Raw genomic sequence first — 25,966 nt, 5'->3', positions numbered from 1 at the left:
TGATGTTCTACAATTCCATTTTCTGCCATAGAGAAGCCAAAATTATTGGATATTTTCATATTGTTCTAACTGTAAATAGTTAAAACCCAGGAGCCTGAAATAAGGCTTAGACAGAGATGGGATTTTGCAAAAATAACCAAGTTGACTATTTTTGGTGTGAATATACATTGTAGAATCCAATTATTGTTTCCTCATAGTCTGGTGCCCACTTTGTTTTCAAAGCGTAGCATTTGTATGGAAGATACGTGGGGTGCATGTTTATCACTGAACTCTACCCATCGTTGTCCAGGTGCACTTCTTGTACCAGTACTCATTGAAGTTCTTCTTAGAGATATTCAACTCCGTGCTGTCAGAGAACGAGCACCTGAAGAACGTGAGTGATCATAATTCACGCCTGTCCATCATCACCAAGGATCTGTTCCAGGTAAGCTGTTGTTCAGTGGATTATGGTTTGTTTCCTCAAGCAGGACAAATACCTTGGGCACCATGGAAGGTAAAGCTGAGCGTTTGCATTGGGAATTTTTAAATAACCTGAAGAATAGAATACCATGGCTTTTCCAAGGGACATATCAGAATTATGTGTGGATGTTTGTCCACATAAAGGAAAATTGAGCTGCAACTGTAGTTTGATTGAATAATGCCCATGCAGAGTGCAGTCCCTGTCTCATCAACCCAAGGTGAATGTTGTTGGCAAAATCCAGTTATCACTTGTATTTTCCATTTGTTGAATTTCTTGCTGTCCTCACAATCATTTCCATTTATTTTCACAATATTCATGGTGATGATCTCTGTCCATAAGGAAATAAAATGATTGTGAACCTGTCCTAGAGTGTAGTTCCCTATTGTTGACCATCACAACTAACCACTGTGCATTCAAGTGAAGTGAAACTTTGGCGAATTGTAGTTTAGTGTTGAGTGCGTTCCTGTGTGTTGTATAGGAGATGCCATTTCTTGCCTCTTGCAGGTATGCTATAACCGTGTAGCTCGTGGTATGTTGCATCAAGACCGCATCATGTTTGCCATCCTCCTGTGCCGTATAAACCTGAGGGGTGTCTCCAGGTACGTTATCAAGTGGCCATAGTGGTCATATGCTTCTAATTTTTGGCTGTTATTTTAAATTTGTGGTAGAGGGCAAATCCTTGTTGATAACAAACATCTTTAATCTGTGATTTGTGAACAAGGTTGTCTTGACTGTGCCCATTACACTGGAATGTACAAACCTAAACTAATCTTGAGAGAGAATTAGTTCAGACGCAGGAGGGGAAGACCTAGGGAAAATCCATTCAACCAGATTGGACTGTCTGCACCAAGTCAATAACATGCTTTGCTGCCTAGCAACACATGTAGGGCATCGATCCATGTATGCTGTTTACTTGTTAGCATTTGGGAACCATGTTGCACATTGGATGGGCTTTCCAGCACGCTGAGAGCTGCACTGGTCAGTCACCAATCTGTGCTGGATTATACTCTGGACTGTGATAGGAGGGGATTGGAACCAGTCTTGAAACTTTGAAGGTTTTCCTATGCTGTGATCATGCCTTGAAAACATCCTGCTTTTAGAGCAGTATTTCACATTAATGATCACTGCTAAGATAGGTTTTCCTACAAGGAATACAACCCCTGTGCCAATTCACAGACACCATGCATACAAAGTGCCTCTGTTATCTTAACCTGTAGTGAGGCCGACTACACTGCTGAATTCCAGCACTTCCTGCGTGGTGCTGAGCAGACCATTCAGACAACCAAACTGCCCAAATATGAAGGCATGTCTAACGAGCAGGTAGAATCTATGCTTCGTCTGGCCAAACTCGCCAACTTTGAAGGCCTGCTACAGTTTGTTGAATCCAAGCAGGTAAGCTCACAATCAACTTTACCATTCTTCCATGGATGTTCCCATTGTCACAGAGTCAACCATCTGCCTCAAAATGCCCACTGATACTGTCAGCAGTCGTGTAACATGCAGTGCTGCTTCCTATAGACTCACACAGTAACCACAAGTAGAAGCTATAACTGTGATGATGCCATATGTGACTCACAGTTTGTGTGCACATACATGACATTTCTCTTTGACCACTAGGTGCTGCATGCATGCTGTAAGTCCAAAAGCTCATTTTTCATGCATAGTGTGTCACTGTAGGAATGATGTCTCCCTCGGATTAGTTTATGTTGAAAGTACTATCCACGCAGTCCGCCTTGGATGTTAATATAACATACATCCTAAAAGCAGTTTTGTACAGTTATATAGCGGGTAAAAAGGCCTGACAATTTCTCAGTGCATTTGACAGCATGTAGTGTACCTGTGAGTCACATTTAAACTGACTTTATTCAGTGTAGATTCTCGCTGTGCAGTCTTTGCATATGCATGAAGCTGTCAAGATTTTCTAACATTTTCATATCTCCCTAATGCCCCCCTAATTTCATGTACAGCACTAAGTGCAGGGCATGAAATTAGGGGGAAATTAGCAAAATGTGTCCTTAAAGTAAATTCTGGTTAAATTTCAAACATTTCTCTCTTGATTTTAACAAAGCAGTTGCTTGTCTGAGAGTTGTTTATGTTGATGAAATGTGCAAGACATAGAGAACATCAGTTTGCTTGTCTGACATTGAGATAGGTTGCATGAAAAATTCTGTTGGAATCCAAGATGTGTTATAATACCAGGAAGAAGTTGTCATTGTCTATTGCAGCATACTTCCCTGTGATATGTGTTGCATAATTGAACCCTTCTTCATCTGTCTGTTCATTGTTAACATCATGCATGTGTATTAATCCATTGCCACACCGTGTATGCAAATAAACAGCCTGAAGACATGTTTGGTTCGTGCAGCCGTCGGGTTAGTACATTAACGTCTCAGTATTTCCTCATCAATTTTTTTTCCTCAGTTTTTTCAAATGGTGTCTTGAGGCAGCTTCTGAAAGGTTTTTTTTTTACTTCAGTATTTGCTTTGCATGTGGCCTTTTAATGTCTGAATTCAATTTTTGCTGCTTTTGTATTACCAGGATTTAGGTATATGGTTTTGATCGTCCATTCATTTAAAAGATTTTGAAACCTTTTGTTAGTTACTGATGAGATAGGTATCATTCAACTACCAAATTACTAGTCGTTGTGTAGAAAGTCTAAAAGTTCATATTCGGCTTTTCAAATTCTGAGCTTTTTTTCAAATGTTGTTCCTTGCCCCTTTCAAAAGATACTAAGAAATGGATTTCTTCTTAAATGCTTGATCCTCTCTGGTGGTTGTTTCAGATGCATTCCTCTTTTTTCCCATGTGCGTGTAATATAAGGGTACAACATACACAGGTTGTTGATAAGTTGAAAGCTCTCCCTATGTCAACAGAGAGTAAGAGATTTTTTTTAGGGGTGGGGAAAAGATTGAAATAAAATGACATCTCATATTTGTGGTTGCAATTACAAGAAACTAGCTTGGATTTTAATATTGAAAGTTTTTCCTTTCAAACCAACAAATCTTTCAAACTTAAGATGCCACATTTCACAGTTTCTGCAAATGCAAGCCATCTATTTGGCCAGCTGACTATCCCTTTCATGCCAGCTAAAGATGGTTCATGCCTAAGCTTTATGTACTTCCTTTGGTAAGCTTTGTAGGAACCCTGTTCTGAAATTTTCTGGTCTGTTTGACAGCCTTTAATAGGTCCTTGCCACTCTCCAAACTTTCTCCGATCCTCCACTTTCATTTTGTACTTTTCTCTGCTGGTGTAGGGTAATTGTTGAAAACCGGGATAAAAACAATTGTCATAAAGCTATTGTACTTCTTACCGTAACAAATTCAGATAAGAAAATTGCTTTTTAGCGAAGGGTTCTTTTTTACACTTTCCATTCAAATGTTTTCAACAGAATTTCAGTGAGTGGTCAGAGAGTGTTGGACCAGAGAATAATGTCCCAGCCTGTTGGAAGGAGATCACTCCACTGAGTAAGTGGCATCCATATTTTCCACTCACTTCTAGATGTACCTTTCCTTGATCTTCTCAGCTCTTTGACCCATTTCCAATCTTGATCCACCACTTGTCACCAGATGACATGTAAACACACACAGTTTTCCTTATTTGTTCCATGAAGGACCTGTACACTTGTTTAAGAATTCTTTTTTTTTTCATCTCTGTGGTTGACGTATTGATGCGTCATGCTTGGTTGGGTCAAAGCACGGAAGATGACCTACACATGGATGCTGCTATAAAGTGGACTCCCTCCCCACAACCAACATTAATCTGGAAATGCCTTTCTTGAGTAATCAGAATTGAATTGGAAGACCACACCATACACAAAAGAACTAAGGGGATTAAAGACCTCCCTTGTTTGGGTAAACCATTTTGCTAGGAAGCAAAACCACTTTTAAAAGGTTGCAAAATTCCAACTACCAAGTCCTTTGTGTCAAAACAATCGGCAAGAAAATGCTCATGGCCATGGGTGACCCTATGTATGGTATGGATCTTTTGTATGTGAACCGGTTGGCGTCTGGTTACAGGCCACAGTGTTTACCAGGGCAGTTGAAAAACAGCTGAAACAAAAGAACTCAGAGGAATAGGAGTAAAACACCGAGGCCTAAACTCAAGAGTTGTGCCTCCCTACATATTTTCTGGGCACCAGAAATAATTTGCAGAAAAAACTCACCCCAGCAGCTTTTTGGGGAAGAACACCTGAAGTTAACCATGTTAACAGGCTATTCTTGAGGAAAAATGAACTGTTACTATGCCCTCCAGTTCAAGAACAGTGCATTGCTACTGGACATAGTTATGGACTTTGGAGGATTCATCAAGTGTCCTGGCTATAATGCACTGGAACCATCTGTTACAAGTCAGTCAGTAGAAAGTGGATTCATTGCATTGATTGATCTGAGCTAATGCCAGTCTGTTCTTCTATTCATACATCTTGACCACTCTATTTCCCAGGTTCCATTGGTCAAGCTTTGCACCGTCTGCTCGTCATTCAGACATTCCGACCCGACCGTCTCCTGGCCTCCTGTCAGCTCTTTGTGTCAGCTGTCTTCGGGGAGCAGTTTCTCCACTCAGCTGAGCAAGAGCTGGATTTGGCCAACATGGTGGAAGATGAGGTAAACACAGAGAAGTGCTGAAAACTTGTCAAGATGGATTTCCACCCTTGACAGAAGACAGTAGCCTTTGAGACCGGCATGAACCGTTCAATTTGAGATAAACTAGTTCTCCCATGTCCGGTTGTGATGCCAGTTTATATCCTGGATACCGTCAACCTAATGACACTTCTAACCCTCCTACTGTTATAACCGTCAAAAACGGTCAAAAATGCCTTCCAATTGATTTCCCCCAGTACACAGACACATATGGGAAATTTGACTGATTTTGACTGATATGACAACTGTTTCAAGAACGCATCTTAGCATAGGAGGGCTAAATAAAAAGAATCCATTTGCTCTCTTTCATCCAGTCTCATTCATATTAGAGCCAACCTAACTGATTGTAGACAACTGATTGTTCTTCATGAGATTAAAGTGAAGAACCTTTGCCCCTCTCAAAGATGTAGCATTACTATTGAAACTGATATTCAATCTTCCACGGCATTCAGATTATCTATTCAAATTATCCATTCTGTTGAATCCGTCATTGGGTTGCAAAAATAAATCTATAAATCCAATAACACAGAATGCTTGGGGTGCGCAATATGCACATATTAGGAACACATTTTCGCTGCTCACACAAGTCCTTAATAAGCCCAAATGAGCAGTCATTTCATTAACAGGAAAAAAAGGTGTGCTGGGCAGCCCTCTTACATCACTGTTTAGAGTCTGTTAGTGGTTTGTGGTAATGGCTGAACATGATTTTGCTAATATTTGGATGGTTTGCACAGTTGAAGTGCAGTACTCCCATCTTGATGTGCTCTGTGCCTGGTTATGATGCCAGCAGCCGAGTAGAAGACCTGGCAGCTGAGGTCAACAAAGGCTTGTCTTCAATTGCTATCGGTAAGAAGGGAACCAATCAATCATCAGGGAAAACCAGCCATGTGGAAAAATGGAACAAAATGACAAGGTCTCTCTCCTGCTTAGGAAATACCAAATCCCCATGGTATTGCTTGTTTTTGAACATTTGCACTGGTCCACATCATTTGTGAATCGTTGATCAGTGGTAACCTCTATACAGTGAATTGAGATGGGTACATCAGCAATGCTGCCTGCACCCATGGAAGATTCAAAAAGAAGTAATGTAGATGACTTTAACAAGAACAATTGAGGGTCAGAAATTCACACAAATGGGACTTGGGACCACTGCCAAATCATTGAAATGATCATTATTGTGTATATGTACAAAGCAGACTGTCATGTCTTGCCCCTAGTTTTGTTAGCAGAGTTGCAAAAGTGCCCCTTACCTTGATGGGAAGTGACACATTTGTTGATTCAATGATGGCCTTACTCAAGATACAGCCACCTGACATGCATTTGAGTTAGCGTCCATGTTTTGACCTTTAATTTATCACTCAGTTGCCCAGTTGTCTCAATGGGAAGAGTCTCTGAATATGTTAGTGTTGTGGAGTTGTGCAGAATCGTTGAATATCAGCTCAAAACTCTCACTCTGTTTCCTTTTCTCATGAAGGGTCTGCTGAGGGTTTCAGTCAAGCAGACAAAGTCATCAATTCTGCCTCCAAGACTGGAAAGTAAGTCACCATGTGCATCAAACTCTAGAAATGTTATTGTCAGAGTAGGAAGTAAGAAGAGTTGGCTTGGTGGAATTCAAGATTTGCTGTTTTTGCTGAGCGTATGAATTTTTCAAAATTACAGTTGTAATGAAGTTGTAATCTCAAGTTGACCACAAGCCAGTTGAGTCACAGTCTGTCCAAATGAATTATGATATATTCAGCCCTTTGTCATTCTAATGATACCTATTAATATAATTCAATTCATGATAATTGTGATTGACTTACGGAAGCCTTGAGATGGACAGGTGCTTGTTAGGGTAACCACTCTGCAAAGTGAACGTCTTGGTTAAGGACTAGACAAAACTGCTCAAATCATCAGTAATCACTTGCATCTCTATTCATTTGTCACTTGAATTTACTCGTCTCATTTAAGACAGCAAGTACAGTATGTGTACTTGCGATTCACACTGACCAGAGCGTACAAAATAAAGCATAGGCTGGAAATGTAACACAGTATCTATTGTGAAGATATTTAATAACATGAATGTGTGCACAAATGGAGTGAGCATTTTCTTACTGAAATGTAAACCAATCCATGGACTCCTAGCTTAGAGAGCAATAAGGGAACGGAGTGTTTACTTAAAAATGAGGCAAAGTGTTTGCAGTTTTACAAGGAGTGCATGCTGGACTACAGGTAAAAATTAAAAAGAAACAATCCCATCTGTACAGATAAGTGATTTTGTTTTATTTTGAAGACGAGAAATTACATATCTTTTAATTTTAACATGAGAAAGTTCCTGTTCCCCTGAAAAGAAGAGGGCAATAGGGATTTCTTTCCCAAAAAAGCCAACTGTAAACTCTATTCCCCTAAAATAAAGAGAAATGACATGTTTTCATTTATAAAATGATAAGTTTTTGCAAGTTCTCTTTGCTCTGTTTGGGCTTCAGAAGAAGCAGCAGTATGTGATGAATCTGTCGAAGTAAACTGCAAATCTGGACAGCATGGCCAGTAATTTCATGTTATGGTAACAATACTGAGAGAGTCTTTTATTTGTTCCTTAGATGGGTGATGTTGAAGAACGTTCATCTGGCTCCCCAGTGGCTGGTCCAACTGGAGAAGAAGTTACACAGTCTGTCCCCACATCCCAGTTTTAGACTCTTCTTGACCATGGAGATCAATCCTAAGGTAGCTTTACTTGTCTGTTGGTTGGTGTTGCTATTTGTGTTATCACTCGTTGTGTTTTGCTACCGGTACTTTAGGTACCCCTTTTTCAGTTTTTGTACTAGTCATATGTTTGAATTGTACAACGTATACAGTTTAACTGGCATTTTTCGTTATATTTTCCCATTGTCCTAAATCTTAAAAATGTGTTTGTTTCATCATCCAATAAAAGTTAACGATGCAAAAAGACTGGGACTACACCCAAAATATGGATATATACATTTTATGTTATTGTGCCCTGTATTCTGGACAAGGAGTCAATTCGTTGTGTTACCAAAGTTTGTTCTTAGCATAGTAACAGAATGGATAGATAAATACAGGTGGTCAAAGTATATGCGGTGTTTGTGCCCAAAGGTTCCAGTTAACCTGCTGCGTGCTGGCCGTATCCTAGTCTTTGAGCCACCTCCAGGTGTTAAGGCTAACCTGCTCAAGACCTTCAGCACTGTCCCGGCATCACGCATGAACAAGGTCAGAAAATCCATCAGTTTTTATTTGACACTGTCTTCACAGATCCACACTCTCCTTGTAGAATCAATCAACATGGGAGGATGACATTCTAAATATAGAATAATCAATCTTGATGTGATAAGTGTAATCTTCATCTTAGTAAGTGCAACAAACGTTAAATGCAACCTTAAGCAACACTCTAATAAAAAGAACTTTGTTGAATACAAAAGAATCCAACCAAATGCAACAAAATGAATTCAGTTGTTAACTGCTCGTTGCATACATTAATAAACCACCATTGGTACAACGCGAGTAGAGTACATGGCAAAGCTAATGCTGTTAATGGGAATGGGAAACTTTATTTTAAAAAATGTCCTGTTTGCATTCACATTCAGATTTCTGTTTTGGGGCAAAAAACTTTTCCCACTGCAGGAAAAGGCATTAATATCTTTTCCTACTGCAGGAAAAGTTGTTCACATTTTGTGAAATGAAAATGAATCTCCCTGGAAGAGAAAAACATGAGGAGAATTTCCAATTTCCAAATTAACTTTCAATTTTACAATGTACTGTGATGTACACGGGGTATACCCAACCACTTGGTGTGTCTTGCAGTTATCAATACATAGCAACTTACAGCATTTAGCAGGGAAAATAAAAGGTAAAGATACCGTATCATACATTGTTTTGTGAATTGAGTCAAGTTGTACAACTTATTTGTTCCTACAGGCCCCCAATGAGCGTGCTCGCCTGTACTTCCTGTTGGCCTGGCTCCATGCCATTGTCCAAGAGAGGTTGACGTATTCTCCTCTAGGATGGGCCAAGAAGTATGAGTTCAGTGATTCTGACTTACGATGTGCCTGTGACACCTTGGATATCTGGATTGACACAGCTGCCAAGGTAAACATTCAGGGCTGAATACATGAAAGCATTGGAACTTACCTATAGTTGCATAACATAGCCTCTTTAAACAATTTCTAGAAACGTACGGTGTGTTAAAATGCATCATAAGTTTCATTTCAATGCATTGTAAATGGAGAGTAATAATAAAAAAGGATTTTTTGGGGGGGGGAGCGGCATTCTCGTTAAGAAAAAAAACCAATTTTTAATAGAAATTAAGTTTTGTAGTTACAAGTTCAGTGATTATTTGATTTAAGCTTATCTGCTAGTCCCATTTCATACTAAAAATGTGATCTGAAACTCTTATGAGAAAACCTGGTAGTTTCTCATTGAATATCAAGTATTCATCAACAGTCATGATATTGTCCTGATTGACAAACAGCTGAACCAATCACCATGAATCCTAGTATGGAATTTGGCTGATTTATTTTGCAGTCCTGTGTCTTTGACTAGATTCTCTTAACTTCTAAACTGCCTGGATCACTTTGTCTTCCTTTGCAGGGTCGATCCAATCTTCCCCCAGACAAGGTGCCATGGGATGCTCTGCAAACACTCTTGTCACAGTGCATCTATGGAGGCCGCATTGACAATGACTTTGACCAGGTAAAACTTGTCTTTCAACCACACAAGCAATCCTACAATGGTTTTGCCAAGCTGCCTGTCCATCCAACCCATTTACCGACAGCCCATTTACCAACATTTACCTCACCCTTCCAGTGTGCACAATCTTCTCTGAACTAGTTACCAGTGGCCCGTTTTAGCTACACGACCCTTCCAAATACCCAAGCATCTGTTATTGCTTCCAGTGCTCGGACTTTGCATCCCCCCAATCACCAGCCACTCACTTACTCACCCACTAAATCCCTTCTGCAGCGTCTCTTGACCGCCTTTGTCAACAAGTTGTTCCGGGTCAGCAGCTTTGAGTCGGAGTTCTCTCTCATCAAAGATATTGATGGCAAGGGCAGGAATGTCAACATGCCGGATGGCATCAGGTTAGACATATTCCACGTGTCTTTGTAATAAAATGTGGAATCAACAAGTTTGGGTGAAAGGTAATGAAGACATGACCTAAAGAAATTTGATGTACTTTTTGGTGCTGCATTTCTTTTCTTTGGATTATCAGTCCCACTCCAGGGGCTGTAGGTAACGCTGGTTTTTCTAACTTTGTTTGAAGCCTGCTTATCTGGGTAGAGTACTTCCTAACCAAGTCTGTCTGAAACCAAAATGCCAGCGACATCATTTCCGTCAGTTACTTTGTGTTGTTTGATCCCTCAGGCGTGAGCAGTTTGTGCAGTGGGCAGAAGGACTTCCTGAGAACCAGACACCATCTTGGCTGGGACTGCCTAATAATGCAGAGAAGGTGCTGCTGACCAACCTAGGTGAGTTGATCAAGTTGATCTTTTATATATGAGTACAAACAAGTATGAGTGGAACTCCTCACTTAGCGTGCTGCTTGTAGTCTGGTTTTAAACCAACCTTGGTTCACATGTGCCGCAGCAATATTCCTAGCTGCACAAAAATTTGTCCGCAGGAAAATTGCTCATAAAAAAAAAAAATCACACGTATGCTAGTGAAACCATTAAAGCTTGCTTGGAATTTTATAAAAAACCAAGTTTGAGTAAAATCCATGCACTGTTCTTTTTCAAATTGAGATCCAGTGCATGCACACAATATAGAACCTTTTACAATTCATAAACTTAGCACATAAGGAAGGGGACTTACACTGAACTGCTTGATCCCTGGCTAGGAGCTAGCATGATCTCCAAGCTGCTCAAGATGTCCATGCTGGATGAGGAAGATGATTTTACTACCTCTTCCACGGAGAGAAAGAAACGACCTGGTTCCACCTCCGATGGTCGACCAGCCTGGATGCGCATCTTACATACATCCGTCAAGAACTGGTCGTCCATAATTCCCAAGGTACGCTATAAAGTCATGAGAACTCATTGGAAGGATTGGTGCATGTTTAACCAAGTGATGTTTCCAAATGCAAGAGCTAATGGGTTTGAAAACATAGGGCTGTACATGTACTTCACTTTGGAAGAGTTTCAAGATGTGGACAGCAATAAATGCTGGCAAATCTGTTTACACTTTTTGACAGCAGGTGACAAATTAGGCTAATGTCTGTTTTACACCAGACTTGCTTTGTTCTATGCATAAAAGAATGCACTGAGAAAGGCCAGTGTCCTATACTGTCTCTTTGTAGTCACTGACTCTGCTCAAGCGTACAGCAGATAACATCAAGGACCCCCTGTTCCGCTTCTTTGAGCGGGAGATCAACCACGGTGCCACTTTGCTGCGTGATGTACGCACCGACCTGCAGAATGTAGTCCTGGTCTGTGAAGGCAAGAAGAAGCAGACCAACCATGACCGTGAGCTGATCGGCGACCTAGCCAAGGGAATTCTGCCAAAGAGTTGGAATCGCTACACTGTGCCTGCCGGTCTGACCGTCATCCAGTGGGTGTCAGACTTCAGTGAGAGAGTCAAGCAGCTACAAAAGATAGCTACTGCAGCAAGTAGCGGTGGAGCCAAGGAGCTGAAGGTATCGTTGCCCATGTCAGGATCTTTGGTAGTGCAGAAAAGAGCCATGCTCACAGACTATCTTGTCTGTTTTCAACTGTGAAGTCATTATGAGTAATTGACCTGTTATTGATAGCATTTGGTTTTTCCCTTTGTGTTGTCCCCAGACTCAAGATGTGTGGCTGGGTGGACTATTCACACCAGAGGCTTACATCACTGCTACCAGGCAGTTTGTGGCTCAAGCTAACAGCTGGTCTCTTGAAGAACTCAACCTTGTGGTAAGGACAGACCCTCCCCCTCGCTATCCAAAACGGTCACTGGCTGTATCTGACTTGTACCCCAGAACTCATGACGTTCTTATACTTCAAACTGCTTGATGTTCATGGAACACTGAAATGGTGCCGTTTTATGTTATTTTTAGTGTCCAACTCAACAAAATTTAGTGCTTCATTGTGAAGAAAATTTAAGTTCATCATAGATCTGTGGTCAGGGTACTGCATAGGTATAGGCCTCAACAGCTGTATGTGTATTGTTGGAATATTTGATAATCAATCATCCCTTTGCACCTGTTCTTATGTGTGAGGAGCAGCTTTACTTTAGGTCACACGTTTGGCATACCAATGACATGCTAGGTTTGCTCGAATGTTTTCATCCATAAAAAAAATCTTCCCTTCCCTAAAAGGGAGGTACCATTGTCGTTTTATTAAGCCCTGGCGTGTGAATTCCCTTAACCACGTCCTGCCGGGGACTCCGGGATCGGAGACGTGTGGTTTATATGGGTAGCCGGGGTCTCCGAACTCGGACAAAGGAAACAGGGCCCTGTAACAAAAGACCGTACTCCGAACAAAAGACCAGGCTGCTGGGCATTACCGGCATTTTTCACTCTCAAAAGTGGTGATAATCCAGCGTTGTTTTGAAACCGTATACCAGGGTTTGGGGCATTGAGAGCGAGTGGATTACCACCGGGGACAAAGGCGCTCCACCACCGCAGGGATGAGCCACACAGTACCGCTGCACGCTAATCTGGCCCCTATTGAAAAGAGGTCAGCAGTGCACTGAGCCAGGTTCGTGAACAAAAGACAGTTATACAACACCGCACAATCTGGGCTCTGTTTACAAGGCTGCTGGCGTGGCTGAAATACTCGGGCGTCAATGAAGGCCACCTGTCAACTTACAGCAGTGCCTAAAGATTACTTGGTGCGGCTAGAAACGACCGTTAAACGAAATGATGAATTTTTGAAGGATTTTGAAAATGGAAAAAATGATAGTCATGCCGGCCCAGCATCATCAACATTGAAAAATGCCCCAGCACGAAGTGGTTAAAAATGAAGATAACACTAACCACTTGAGCAACTTTTCCCAAAGCGAGCACTCTCCCCCCACCACTAGACATACAACTAAACCTTCCATACTTCGCATTAGTCAATGAGTCTTTTCATATGGAATACCAGGTGACAGTTTCTGATCCAGGCCAGCAGCTTAAGATGGATGACTGCAGCTTTGCTGTTACAGGTATGGCACTGATTCTAATCGGTCGTATTCAGCTTCTGAACCATCCCACCAATCTGTGAAGTGCCAGTCTTGTGTACACTTCACTCATGGCAGATTTGGGCCCACAGTAAACCACCTTCAGAGTTTCGTCACCTTTCACACCAACAACAAAAAGAAAATTAAGCATAATTTCCCGAGTTTCTCCAACTCTTATCTTAGTTTTTCTCATCCCATGGGAATATGTGCCTCATTTCCTTGCAAGATTTCTTACCCAACATATTCCCAGGATCCAAGTTCACTAGGGACTAGAAAAAATTCCTGTATCTAATACAGCTGTTCAGCTTGATTCGGGGTCACGCATTTAGAGTTCACATGAGGAACTATCTGTCACTGGAACTCTGTCTAATGTCTCATGTTATTTGTAACAAGTCTGAATGATTGTGTTGAAATCTTTCAGGCCTGAAACTGCAGGGTGCCAATTGTAAGGGAAACAAGCTGTATATCACATCCATCATCTCCACAGATCTGCCTCCGACGGTCTTCAAGTGGGTTCGGTAAGCTATGGAGACTTCACACCTTGTTTACTTGCACCAAACAGAAAACGAGTTTCTGTACAGCTCTTGCTCCTTTCGTAGGCCCTTGAAAGTAATGGCACAGTCTGACGTGTAGTTTATTGAGTGTATAGCACAATAGGGATTATCTGGCAGACTGCATAGCACAGGATTGCACTTGTCCTTGGATTAGCTAATTTCTTCATTCTTGACTTTCTGTATTTCATTACAAATTGAGAAATTCTGTACTAAGTCTTGTATCAAGCCTGGTAGTATTTAACCAGACCATTTTTCTCTCATCAAATAACATTATTTCTCCGCGGAATAATGTCAAAGAAACTGAGAGAAGTGGAACTGGAACATGTAACACAGCACAAGGGTCTTGTCATATTTCCACTCAGCTAGCCAGCAGTCTTTTCTTTTATGAAGACATATTTTTCAGGAGTATTTTATCCCTGTATTGTGGGTGGTCAGGGTCCCTTAGGAAGCGTCTCAAAATATGAGATTGTCCATGATCCATTGAAATGTTTCCATTTGGAATGCTGGCGTTCATGTTGAGCATACCACTCTCCGTTGGGAACACAGCATTCCTGCAGAAATGCTACCCAAATTGTTTGCCGGTAAATTCCACTCTAATTATGCTCAAGTTGTATCAAATCACAGCAGATGATGTCTGTTAGCATTCCAAAAATAAGCAAAACTACCCTTGAAGGATGCGTATTATCTGCCATTTTTCCTGACACAACACAGGCAAAGATTTGCAGTTAGCAAATGTATTGCGACGGGCTGTAGGAACAGTCCGCGCCATGGAATGCAGCGTCCATGACCGTTCCACTAGATCATTCCAACAGAACAGGGTGTTCCTAATGGAAGGCTGGAACCGCTGTGGGAACACGCTGTTTCAGTGAAAACGTTTGAAGCATTCCAAATTGTGAGACACTCCCTTGCCCATGGTTCAGGATCAAACTCACAATGTTATAAACCTGGGGAACGAAACTTGGGAACCACTCAGACATGACTTTTATACAAATCATTAGATCAAAAACTGTGATCAGCACTGAGCATTACATCTGTGTCAATTTTGCTCTGTCCAATGTACCTCTTACAGAACCATTTACGCACAGTAACCTCTTCCCTTTTTATTTTACAGAGGAACTTCTGACGCAAAGAAGAAGGTAAACTTTGGTTATATTTTAAGTGGGTGTTTTTTCTTACTGCAAAGTTTATGGGGAGTTAGCATCGTGTTTCATCAATTCAGTGTTGTATCTTGTCAAAGGTCAAATCACTTTAGAATGTCCTTAATTAACCACTTGCTGCCGGGAAGCCTGGTTTCAGGTACATTTTCTTTATACACAAAGCCGGGCTGCCCGAAATTGGAAAAAGGGCTGGGCATTGTAACAAAAGACCATACTCGGAACAAAAGACCAGGCTGCTTGGAATTGCCTTCATTTATTCAGTTGTCAGTAGCGGAGGAAATCCGTCATTGTTTTGAAAGATTATACCAGTGTTTGTGGCATTCAGCGAGAGCGGATTACCACCAGGGACAAAACCGCTCCAGCGCTCCAGTAATGAGTGATACAATACCGCTGCACGCTAATCTGCCCCCTATTGAAAAGACGCCAGCAGCGCACTGTGCCAGTCGGGAACAAAAGAAAATTACATAACACCGTACAAACTGGGCTCTTTTTACAAGGCGGCAGGCCTGGCTAAAATACACGGGCGTCAATAGATGTTGTCTGTCAGATCAGAGTAGCCACCAAAGAGCCACTCGATGGGGTTTAGGCATTCAGGAAAAAGATATGAATTTTTGAAGATTTTTGAAAGCTGAAGATATTGCAAAATCGCTCGGTATTAGACACTGCATTTCCAAAGGCACCCGGCAGCAAGCAGTTAATGGCAATATCGCTTGGACACTGAAATCAGCAGGAAAATGTATCTGGCAGAATTTCTAATAATTCTAAGTACCATTTGAGATTTGTGACAATTGTGAGGACTGGTTTAAACAGATAATTGTGTATTAATTTGTCTAAGCACCTTCCTAATGTAACTACCTTGCATGTACTTGGATCCAGTTTTAGACTCAAGGTAAACCCTGGCAGTTGCATTGGTCTGGCCGAAGAATGAGACTTCTTTAGCATATTCCAATTCCAGATCAGTCTGCTCCAAACTGCTTGGGTCAACAAACACACACTCCCCGAAATGTCCTACAATATATGGCAGATTTGATGGAAGTTGTAAAGTTCCTGCCCCAAACTAAACTGACTGTAATGCCCTAATCTCAGTGCATTTGATTGCCTACTCTCTTAACAAGGTGTTGCTGCCAGTTTACCTGAACCAGACCAGAGCAGAACTCCTCTTCACCGTGAACATTGAGAGTGGAGATGCCGAAGGCACGAACAAGGGACATAGTTTCTATGAGCGGGGCGTAGCGCTTCTTTGCAGTGGGCTGTCTGCATGAAAGGGGGCAGCCAAAATGTGGGAAATGGATATTCCTGGGACTTTAGCACAGCAAAGAACCATCATGTACCATTATGTCATGGCTGATTAACATGGCCTTTTCCTGTCAAGCTCCATTCATTGATCTGCAGTATTTTAAATACAGTTAGTTGAAGGTAATGCATACATTCAGTTTATAAAACAATAAATGTAAAAAAGTTGGGTGAAAGCTGTTCCTGGTGTATGCTGGACTGCAGCACAGGATATATTTGTGTGGGGTTGTGTCCACATGGTACTGTAATTCTTAAGAATATGCGTGTAATCCAACTATATAGACAATGACGATGATGTGTTCTAGTGGGAAACTTGGCAGTTATTTTCTTGTAATTGGTGGGTATTTACAAAATTCATCACCTTCACGGATGATGAGGTTGTATTTAAGACCTTGATTTACTTGCATGATTAGATTTTAGATGAGGAAGTCAGATACCATTAACACAGATGGGAATTTTAGCAACACTTCTGATGTTTCTTGTCATTGAGAATCATAGCAGATACTACATGGGGATGAATAGTAGAGAAAAGAAATTTGAGAAGAGAAATGGGGGATTCAAATCAAGATTTGTGAGTTTTTGATGCATATTTGATATTTAAATGGGCTCTAGCTGTTATCATCTTAGATTTTAAATGGCTGAGGAAGTAAAATAGGAGGAAGAAAATACAAAATACTTTTCTTTAGCAGGTAGTGCACGATATTTGTCATCTTTGTGTAGATTTAAGTCATAATGTCTGCATGTGAAACAAAATATTGGCTGTTTTGATTGACTTACGTTGAAAAAAAAACCTACTTTAATGTTTAAACCTTGTGGGTCAAAAATCCTCAGTTTCTGTAAACTTTTTGTTTTCTTTAATACTTATCACATCTTAATAGTGGTAAAAGGAAAAGAATTTACTGCAATACAAAGCTAGCCACGGCTGAAAATAGAAATCTAGAAAATGTTTAGAATATGTTGCTGATGTAGTTGGATATCTTTAGACGAGTTAATGCTCTACATGTACATGTATGTTAGAGGAAAGGAAATGACAAGTTTGCTAACAATTAAAGTTCAGTGTCGTGAAAGTACAGTATAGCTGTCCATAAGGTAACTAAGGAAATTATTGTTGGAAAGCATATTTGTTTAATGATAGTTATGAGACTAAGCTCCCTGTAGAATAGTTCTTTCAGGAAAGCTTACATTTTTCGAAAGAAATGACTGGAGGCCATTTCCAATGTCTATAATCAATGCATTTTTGGAAATTGCCAGTAGTAGTTCATTTTTGATTTGGTAGAGTACGTGCAAGCCTTCACATGATCTGCATGGTTGCTGTCATCTATTACGTCAGTGTGCTTAACTGCAGTCATCTGAATTACAGTGTTTCCTGAACACTGAATTGGAGAGCAGTTCAAACCATGACTGCAACTTTTGATTTTAGCTTTTCAACACTTTTTAGCCACAAGGAAACGTAATGCACAAATAGCAAGTGAATGACCTATAAATGATAACACCTTATTATGAAATTTGATATTTGGTTAATGCTGTTGATAATTTTAATGGTGTATTTCTTCAAGAATTCCCTTTAAAACATAAATGCATGCTACACATACCACAATTAAACGTAATGATCTTTAAATTTAAAGTAGGTATTTGCACATTGATCAAGTTTTGGTTTGGGGTTTTTTCATGTTTCTTTTTTTTGTTAAATATTTTTCATTGTCTGTTGTGATTCAATGAAAGAATAGAACAGCCAAACTAGCTTTTCCACAGTGTAACTTTGTTGTCATTTCTTTGTACTTGAATAACAGGCAAATGACAGCCATTAGTTTATTTGTTTGGTTGGGTTTCATTTCAATCAAACACTGGCTCAGAAAGTCCTTACCAACTCAGTCCTGAAGCACAGCATAATCCTATCAGATTGTTCTGTTGGTGTGGCATCAAAGTGCTTTAAAGACTTCTTTCAGTGCTGGCAAGAATTCTTTCTCCCACCAAAGAACAGTCCCTGACAGTCCCAAATCCTCTGATTTCAATATGATTTTACATACACTAGAGGGTTAGTGTTTATAGGGGTAGCTGAATTGAGTCGTGAACAGAACATAGATTATTCCTTCATGAGGGATCCAGTTAAACATGTAGAAACAAAAAAGTTATTTTAACAAATTGGCATGAAGCTTGGATGCCATGTGTCAATGGCATACACAACTCCGAAAAAATAACTCCTGTTGATTACAACTACACGGGGCACATCTGTCTTGAAATTAATTTTTATTGAAAGTGGAAAGTACTGAAAATCCATATTTTTATACCCTTTTGTGTCACGATACTCCCATTTTATGTGGCAAGATGATGGGTCATGTGAATAAAAACTAGCAAATGCCATGAAGTTGGAGCAAATAGCAAGCGCATTTACCAAGGAGTAAAAAAATTTCAAATTAGCAAATGCTTGAATTTTTATAAATGTTTCTTTTACTTCTAAGCATTTGCTTGTACAAATGGTAGCAAATGCTAAATGTCAGTGACTGACTTAACAGCGGAATGGTTTTTGACAAGGGCTTCCATTGTCTGTACGTACAGACACGCACAGAGCAGCTACATGTAGGACCTGATGAGCTGTGGCAACACAAAACCAAAACTACAGCATAGTAGATGCGCATGGTGAAGCAATTCCTATCTACAAAATCTATTTGGTGATGAAACTTCTCTGCCCAATGCAGAATGCAAGCAAAATGTGTTCCTTCAACTTGAAAAGCAGTATCATTTGGCTGATGGCGATTGAGTACTGTCACGTGACTGCCACCTCCTTAAATGGATAAGTAACTGGTTAAAAAGCTCAACCTAAAAAATGAAGTGAAAGTGACGTCGGATATTTCCAAAACATGGAACCAACAAACTCATCAAGCTAAAACAGTGAGAATGTACTTCTTGACAAGATGCAATCACAAACTCTTCAGTTATTGACGTAAAAGATGACAAAATTACTACCTTTTTCATACAGCCCATCCATTTTGTATGCTTGACTCCTAATAGTAAATTTAATAGAGAAGCTTAACAATGCTTGTATTTCAGTTCTATGCACCCCCTCCTAAGTGCATATATTATTTTCTTCCGAATGACATTCGTGAATACTGCCATTTTGTCAATGTAATTTGCTTCTTTTTCAAGGTTGCACTGATCCAATCTTGAAAACAAGCAAAGGGAAGAATTCCATATACGAAGTTCACTGTAATATCGCGTAATTACTACAAAAGTATCCTTACTATGATCGCTGAATGAAGACGATTCCAATAGGCATTGAAGAGCTGAACATCATAGGACAGAAATATGGAGTTTTGGGCACACTTTTGGAGCTACACATGGACCAGGTTTACATCGACAGGCGGCCATCTTTGCTTCTGAAGAACATGGCGAATGCGCACGACGTGTGCGCATGAACCGAATCATATCCGGAAAGAACCATTATGTAATAGGGGTTGGGCTGCCACAAGCATTGAGGTAATTTTATGCATGAATCCGCAACACGAGGAGTGCAGAGGGCCGTCATCTGTCTGGATGGATCTACACAGTTCACGAAATGCTGCGCAATGTGCCCTACTGTACATGTACATGTACAATTTTTACTTGGGGGAAAATAGTGCGTGTTTTGCGACAATTTTAAAGTTGGACAATTTCTTTAGAAGGAAAAAAGGGGCCCAATTTCTTTTACAGACAGTTTGTAAGTTGGACAATTTGTTTAGAAGGAAAAAAAGGGACAAATTTCTTTTAGAGAGTGCTTGTCAGTTGGAGGAGTTTTTTTCTATATTTATACAGAGGGAAGGGGAAAAGGGAGCTGAAACCTGTCTTTAGATTATTGTGTGGCTATCTGCGCTCTAAAATGTGAGGGGAGGCTTGTACAGGAGAAGAACATCCTTAAGGATTTGATTGAAGTGGTCTACTCCTGCATGTCGGCAGCGCCACATGTATTCGGCCAGGTAGAACCCAAACTGGTCGCTTCCACTGTGTGGATAGTCACCTCTCTCACCAATTGCGCGTAAGACTCCAATTCTCGCTCATAGTGCATGTATTGCTAATGGATGAAGCAAGACTCCACCTAGCCTGAGTTCTTATACAGCATTGGAACGAAATTCCTTCTTTCGTACGGCCGACTGCATTTCTACTTGTTCTTTCTCTTTTGGTTTACATAATACGACAGAGATAACTCACGTCATACTGTCAATTGTGCTCAGACATGTACCTTACCTAGTTGATTTCCTTTGGCACAACCTACTTACAGTGTATATTAACAACGGATAGCCACATTTATTTATATTCAAATATTCTAATTTATACAAATATTCGTGAATAATTACATATTCAGTTTCATAAATATTTAATTTTTTTAAATATTCATCTTGACCTCATCGTGACCTCTCCTTAATTCAACCGTAACTTTATATGGAACATATCGAGTTCCTCCGGCAACAAGCGCTCGTGTGGCGTGGTCAGTTAGACTGCTGTATTTCTATACCTAACAGTTCTCTTCATTGCAGGTTCGCTTCCCCTTTACGACACAATTTGGATTAAATGTATTAAATGTGTATACTAACTGTAATAATCCTTGTACTAATGACAGGAAAACTGTGGAGAAATAAAAGGACGGGATAGTGAAGGAAAAGGAAACGGTAGAGGATATAGTAGGGGAAAAAAAGAACGGCAAAAGGACTCACTTTTTTGCCGTTTTATTGCGTGGGGCCCCTTCTTTTTAAACCTGTCCCCCTAAGTTACTGAACCCCCTTTCACATCTCTATCCCCCAAAAATAAATGTCGCCCCTTTTTAAATCTGTCCTGGAGCAAAAATTTCTCCTAAAAAGTGAACTTCGTATATGGAATTCTTTCCCAAGCAAATACTGTACTCCAGTTCTAAAGCATTCACTCTATTTTATTCATACAAAACAAATAGCTTATTGTCCAGCAAAGTAAAAAGCAAAAAGCAAATACTTCACTTTATGTGAATGCATTCCAGTGAAGCATACGCTTTGTGATTCATACAAACCTAAATAAAAGCTTTAACTTGGTAGTTACAGCCATTATTTTTTTATTCATATGACCCAGTGTGAGGAGTTGACCCCAATAGAAGCTTCAGTGTCACAAAGAAATTAACATACAGGATGACCCAGATCAGCTCAGGACATTGCATCCATAATACTGTTTCCTGTTGGATTCTGTACATGTAGGTCAACATGGGCTTATTCTCACTTGCATTTCCCCAAAGTACAATTCCCATTGAAATAGTTTCATGACAGTTAACTCGGAATATTTTTTAAGAAATAGTGCTGGTTGGAAGACTTTTTCCAAGCTGGCACTCCACATTCAACCCTGTCGGTTGTATCCAGTGATTTCTCAATTTCTTTGCCTGTGGCCTTGTCATCAGTGCCTAGAATCAATGGCACCACCAATAGCATGTTACTCAGGTCACTGGTTTTGGTAATCCTACTTCTTTGAATTTCTTCACTTATTTTCTGGATTAGGAATCTGTTACTCTTAACAGATCAGAATTTACATCTAAAGTCACATTGGCACCAAGCTGGGGCTTGAAGCTGAAGAAATGAGACCGAGGGTTACCCCCCTCCCCCGAATGTCCAATCCCCATAGACACTCTAGACTATTGTTACCTAACACTTCCCCCTAGATGTCTGAGAAGAATTCCTCAGATTCCAGTGAAACAATGACTAACACAAAGTGGGGGCCGTTCTCTCCGTCTCATATCTTGCTTCATACGTCCGTGTTTTCGGGCTTGTATCTCCTTGCCAGTCCTCTTGCATGTACTTTTGTGTTGTTATTTGCCCAAAACTCCATATTAAAGAACAACGATAGATGACAACTGAAATCTGACAGTTTCTCTCGGAAAGCAGACAATTTATTCAAGTAGCTTGTAAACATGGACTGGTATCATGAAATAATTAGTACAAGTTAACAAAACAGCTTGGTTCAGAATTAAGAGCTTGGTTAAGAAATGATGTACCTAATGAAGTGGACATTTTTCACATTTAGCAGATACTAGTTGCTTGTCAAAGCTAATTTATTTTACCTACATCATCAAAATGTTGGCCATAATAATACAATTAGCAAGTATCCCATACTTTAAAGACCTGTTAGTCATGTTAAGAGCAAAACACCATCTGGAAGAAAAGGTACCATTTGCCAAAATTTTTAAAGTGCATTTCTGACTGCAGAACATGACAACCATGACAACTTTCTTGATGACTTCAAACATTTTAAGACAACCTGTTCTCAGCCGCACAATTGTAATAACAGTATGTAATATTATTTACATGTTATGTTTTGGTAAAAGAAAAGCTCCATGCATACTTGTCCAAACTTATTTAATACCATACTGTCCTTCAATGTTCATGAACATAAAATGTTCAAAGCTTCAAACACAACCATTCCATGTTTGAAGTACATGTATATGTACCATTACACTGAACACAAACCACACTGGGCCTAAAGAAAAGCAGCTCCAATGTGGACATCGCTTCATTAAATGCTAGGGCTGAATGGCTCTCCAACGTGCGTGTGGAGTTATTAGTAGCACTGACCATGAATTACGTTATAATGTGGCTTCTTTGGCTGAAATCTTCCTCAATCCTATCAAGTAATTTAGCTACCAGTATGTCACTTTCTCCATACAATACATAAACATGTACACAGGTATGTAGACTAAAATGACACTAAGCCCCATGTACAATGATGACTGTAAAATAACGGCCTGAAAGCCAAGAAATACTGCAAAGCCCACTGCTGGTTTTGATGAGCAAGAAAAACACAGGCCTACTGTAAGTTTATGTTTCCTGATAAGGTAATCACATAATGTAATACATGTAAGCAGATTCGGCATGTGAATTGACAATTCTAACAGCCTTACTTTGGTATGCTCCAATTTGAACATGCAACTATGCTACAATGATAAGTATACAGCTTTTATTCATAGGAACAAATATTCAAGCTGATTCATGGACACATAATACATAATTCATACCATGTACAGTCAAACCTCATTAATAAAAGGTCTATCAAACTTCGCAAGTTACCTTGTTATGACAGGAACCTTGTATTATCAGGAATAAAAACAATGAACAAAGGATTAAGACCCCAACATTTCTGGTCATAAACAATTGTGTTGTATTGACAGAGCTCTTATTAAAGAGTTTTGACTTTTAACTACTGAGAAGCTTTTCTCAATCACTGTAATGAGGGTGCTGGATTAACTTGAGTATTGTTTTTTGTTAGCAGAAAAGACACCAAAATGACCAGCAATGAGACTTGCTCCCCAAAATACATATACATGTATATTGAAATACTGAAGTCTCAAGCCTTGCCACATGAACCTGTGTTTAATGTTAACAAGTTGTTGAATGAAGATCAAGTCAAGGAACAAGGCACACAAAGTAGCCACTGAACCCTAAATTGGCTCGATATCTGGATCATAATGCATATTTATCATGTAGAGACTTCACAAGCTTTTGCTACAGCTGTTCATTCAGGCAAAGAGATACACCAAAAACATATTCTTTTCAAGTTAAAGTTAGTATTTTTGTAAGCCAACAAGGAAAAATAAGTGAAGCTTTAAGCAACTTTTTGTCCTCATCAAATACATGGAATTGTGTACTAATCTGAACATGCTGCATGTACCCAAACCAAATGAAAAAAAAAGTAAAAATGCATTTGTACCATCCAGAAAGTACCGACTGCCAGAATCTGTTCCGCCTTTACTGTCAGTCAATGTACATGAATCAAGTCAGCTGACTCCCCTTTCTGACCACCAACAGTATTATCTCATCTTTGAAGGAAAAACTTTTGTGACAGAGAATTTGGACTTGGGCACACGACACTTTCATTAAATATCAAACACACTTCTTCATTCACTGTTCAATGAAAAATATTGTCTTCTATTCTTACAAAAATCTTTACATACATGAAATAAGGTTGAACTTAAGAGACCATACTATGAGTAAAATAATGACTATGTATATGATTGACACTAACCAGTCTTAATCTCTCATATGTTGAAAAGAATGTTAGGAAAGTTTCACCATTAAACAATCTAACAACAATGTCAGTCTGTTTAGATAATGGTGAGCAACGTCTTGCACACTCCAAATGACTGATAACAGAAGGATACTGATTAAATGGAAGCTCGCACTTGGGTTCACAGACTCAGAATTATATGACACTGGGTAATGCTAATAATTTGTAGACCGAGGCAAATCTTAATTACTTCCTGGGCATGTGCTATCTGTGCATTTTTTTCAAAAGAAGCAACAAACGGCTTAAACCTGAAGGCCTTAACTTCATAAAATTCAACCCTTATGATTCCTCCAACTGTTTAAGGAGTCAGGACCATTGAGGGCAAGACAAGTTATGTGTCATTGCTAGTCATTTCAACATCCCCAGAGGGTTTCTAAAGTATTTAATACATTTTGTATATGAGACAATTACTAACCATCATTTTTTAAGGAAAGTACACTACTTTTTCGAACTGTTTGCAGATTGCCCTGCATACAATAGACATCATTCCATTTTTCGGGAAAATTTAGAAATGGTTGGGGTTCTTCCTCTTGATTTCTTGAAACACGGTATCCCTCTCAAAGTCACTGACATCGTTGCACTGCATATTTATCTTACAGCTTTCATTTAAGGCGCACTTAACGGTGTCTCCTGAAGACGTGTAGATCATCTTCCGCTTGATAGGCTCACAATCATCAGCCCTGGGAGTAAGAGGAAAGTAGAAATATGATCCAATTTAGAAAGCATACATTATTAAAAAAGTCCTGACCATTCTTGAAACCAACTCAGCTCCCTGTGCAGTTAAATGCTGCCATCCTGTTGTTTGAGTCCTGTTTGCATGCCATGTAATTGATTGTGGGTAACGAATTAATTTAGGGTACGGTCAGACAAGGTGCCAAATAATACACATGTAGTTGATGGGACAAGTTATGTCGACAAGTTAGCACAACTTGGTCACCCAACAATCAGAGAATTGGCACAAGTTGCAGCAGAGATAACGATCTCCCCCTCCCCTTCAGCAACAAGTCACGAAATAACATGGGAAAGAAACTGATCCTACTTTGCAGCGGTGTTGTATTTGAGTCGATCACAAGTCCTTTCACAAAGTCCCTTAACGAGTCTTAAGTCCCTTCACAGTGCCAGTCGTAAGTACCAGGGTGGACGACAAAAGAATGCTTCAGTCACAGTTCACTTGAATAGCTTGTAAGTAGACCGATTGTGCTGCTGGGTCATGTGGTTTACAGTGGGAATTAATATCAACAAACATGGTGTCCACCAAAAGCAAAGTGTTTTTTAAGTATCATATACTGAAAATAACATGGACAGCAGTACCATACTCGGACTACTGATATGCTTGGTACTACACTGTTGTAAACAACACTCACCACACACTTTGCTATGGGAATGATACAAACTTTAAGTCATGATTTAGCGGGCACAATTGGTCTATTGGCTTGACATGTGATGAACTTGGGATGGACTTACAGGGATTTGTGATGGACTCAAATATTGTACAACACTGCTTTCCAACATTCCGTAGTTTATTTAATCTGATCCAATGGCCCTTTTCCAATACTTACTTCCGTCTCCGGGTATGTCTCCAAAATCAATTCCCAATTGTAGGTCTGAAGCGTTCAAATTAAATAATAATATGGGTGTTTATAAAGCACCTGTAACACAGATCAAACCGTGGCACACACACGGTCTCGG

The 25,966-nt window shown here is 39.9% G+C and overlaps 2 protein-coding genes across 3 annotated transcripts in view; one reads left to right on the top strand and one right to left on the bottom strand.

Moving 5' to 3' along the window:
- LOC147800448 (cytoplasmic dynein 1 heavy chain 1-like) overlaps positions 1-17,988 on the top strand; it is a 77,549-nt gene extending 59,561 nt beyond the window's left edge. The window contains exons 71-91 of one of the 2 annotated variants that reach the window (XM_087145169.1): positions 290-424; positions 965-1,059; positions 1,678-1,852; positions 2,800-2,832; positions 3,849-3,924; positions 4,901-5,061; positions 5,832-5,943; positions 6,572-6,632; positions 7,677-7,800; positions 8,191-8,304; positions 9,010-9,180; positions 9,682-9,783; positions 10,054-10,172; positions 10,456-10,559; positions 10,928-11,100; positions 11,387-11,722; positions 11,868-11,978; positions 13,152-13,212; positions 13,649-13,745; positions 14,893-14,917; positions 16,054-17,988. In XM_087145169.1, coding sequence (XP_087001295.1) covers positions 290-424; positions 965-1,059; positions 1,678-1,852; positions 2,800-2,832; positions 3,849-3,924; positions 4,901-5,061; positions 5,832-5,943; positions 6,572-6,632; positions 7,677-7,800; positions 8,191-8,304; positions 9,010-9,180; positions 9,682-9,783; positions 10,054-10,172; positions 10,456-10,559; positions 10,928-11,100; positions 11,387-11,722; positions 11,868-11,978; positions 13,152-13,212; positions 13,649-13,745; positions 14,893-14,917; positions 16,054-16,200 — 2,532 coding nt within the window. In that variant the 3' untranslated portion in view covers positions 16,201-17,988. The remainder of the gene's footprint in view (positions 1-289; positions 425-964; positions 1,060-1,677; positions 1,853-2,799; positions 2,833-3,848; positions 3,925-4,900; positions 5,062-5,831; positions 5,944-6,571; positions 6,633-7,676; positions 7,801-8,190; positions 8,305-9,009; positions 9,181-9,681; positions 9,784-10,053; positions 10,173-10,455; positions 10,560-10,927; positions 11,101-11,386; positions 11,723-11,867; positions 11,979-13,151; positions 13,213-13,648; positions 13,746-14,892; positions 14,918-16,053) is intronic. The other variant, XM_087145180.1, reaches the window with a different exon arrangement.
- A 6,794-nt stretch (positions 17,989-24,782) lies between these two features.
- The window catches only part of LOC147800447 (uncharacterized), a 3,577-nt gene continuing 2,393 nt past the window's right edge, over positions 24,783-25,966 (bottom strand). The window contains exons 5-6 of the mRNA XM_087144785.1: positions 25,215-25,269; positions 24,783-24,957 (exon numbers count right to left, since the gene is read on the bottom strand). Of these exons, the coding sequence (XP_087000911.1) occupies positions 24,783-24,957; positions 25,215-25,269 (230 nt within the window). The remainder of the gene's footprint in view (positions 24,958-25,214; positions 25,270-25,966) is intronic.

This window comes from Acanthaster planci, linkage group LG01 (genome assembly GCF_054643075.1).
Source record: "Acanthaster planci isolate LZ-2023a linkage group LG01, COTS_SCS, whole genome shotgun sequence".
Lineage (NCBI taxonomy): Eukaryota > Metazoa > Echinodermata > Asteroidea > Valvatida > Acanthasteridae > Acanthaster > Acanthaster planci.
This window is presented reverse-complemented; position numbering and strand designations above follow the sequence as displayed.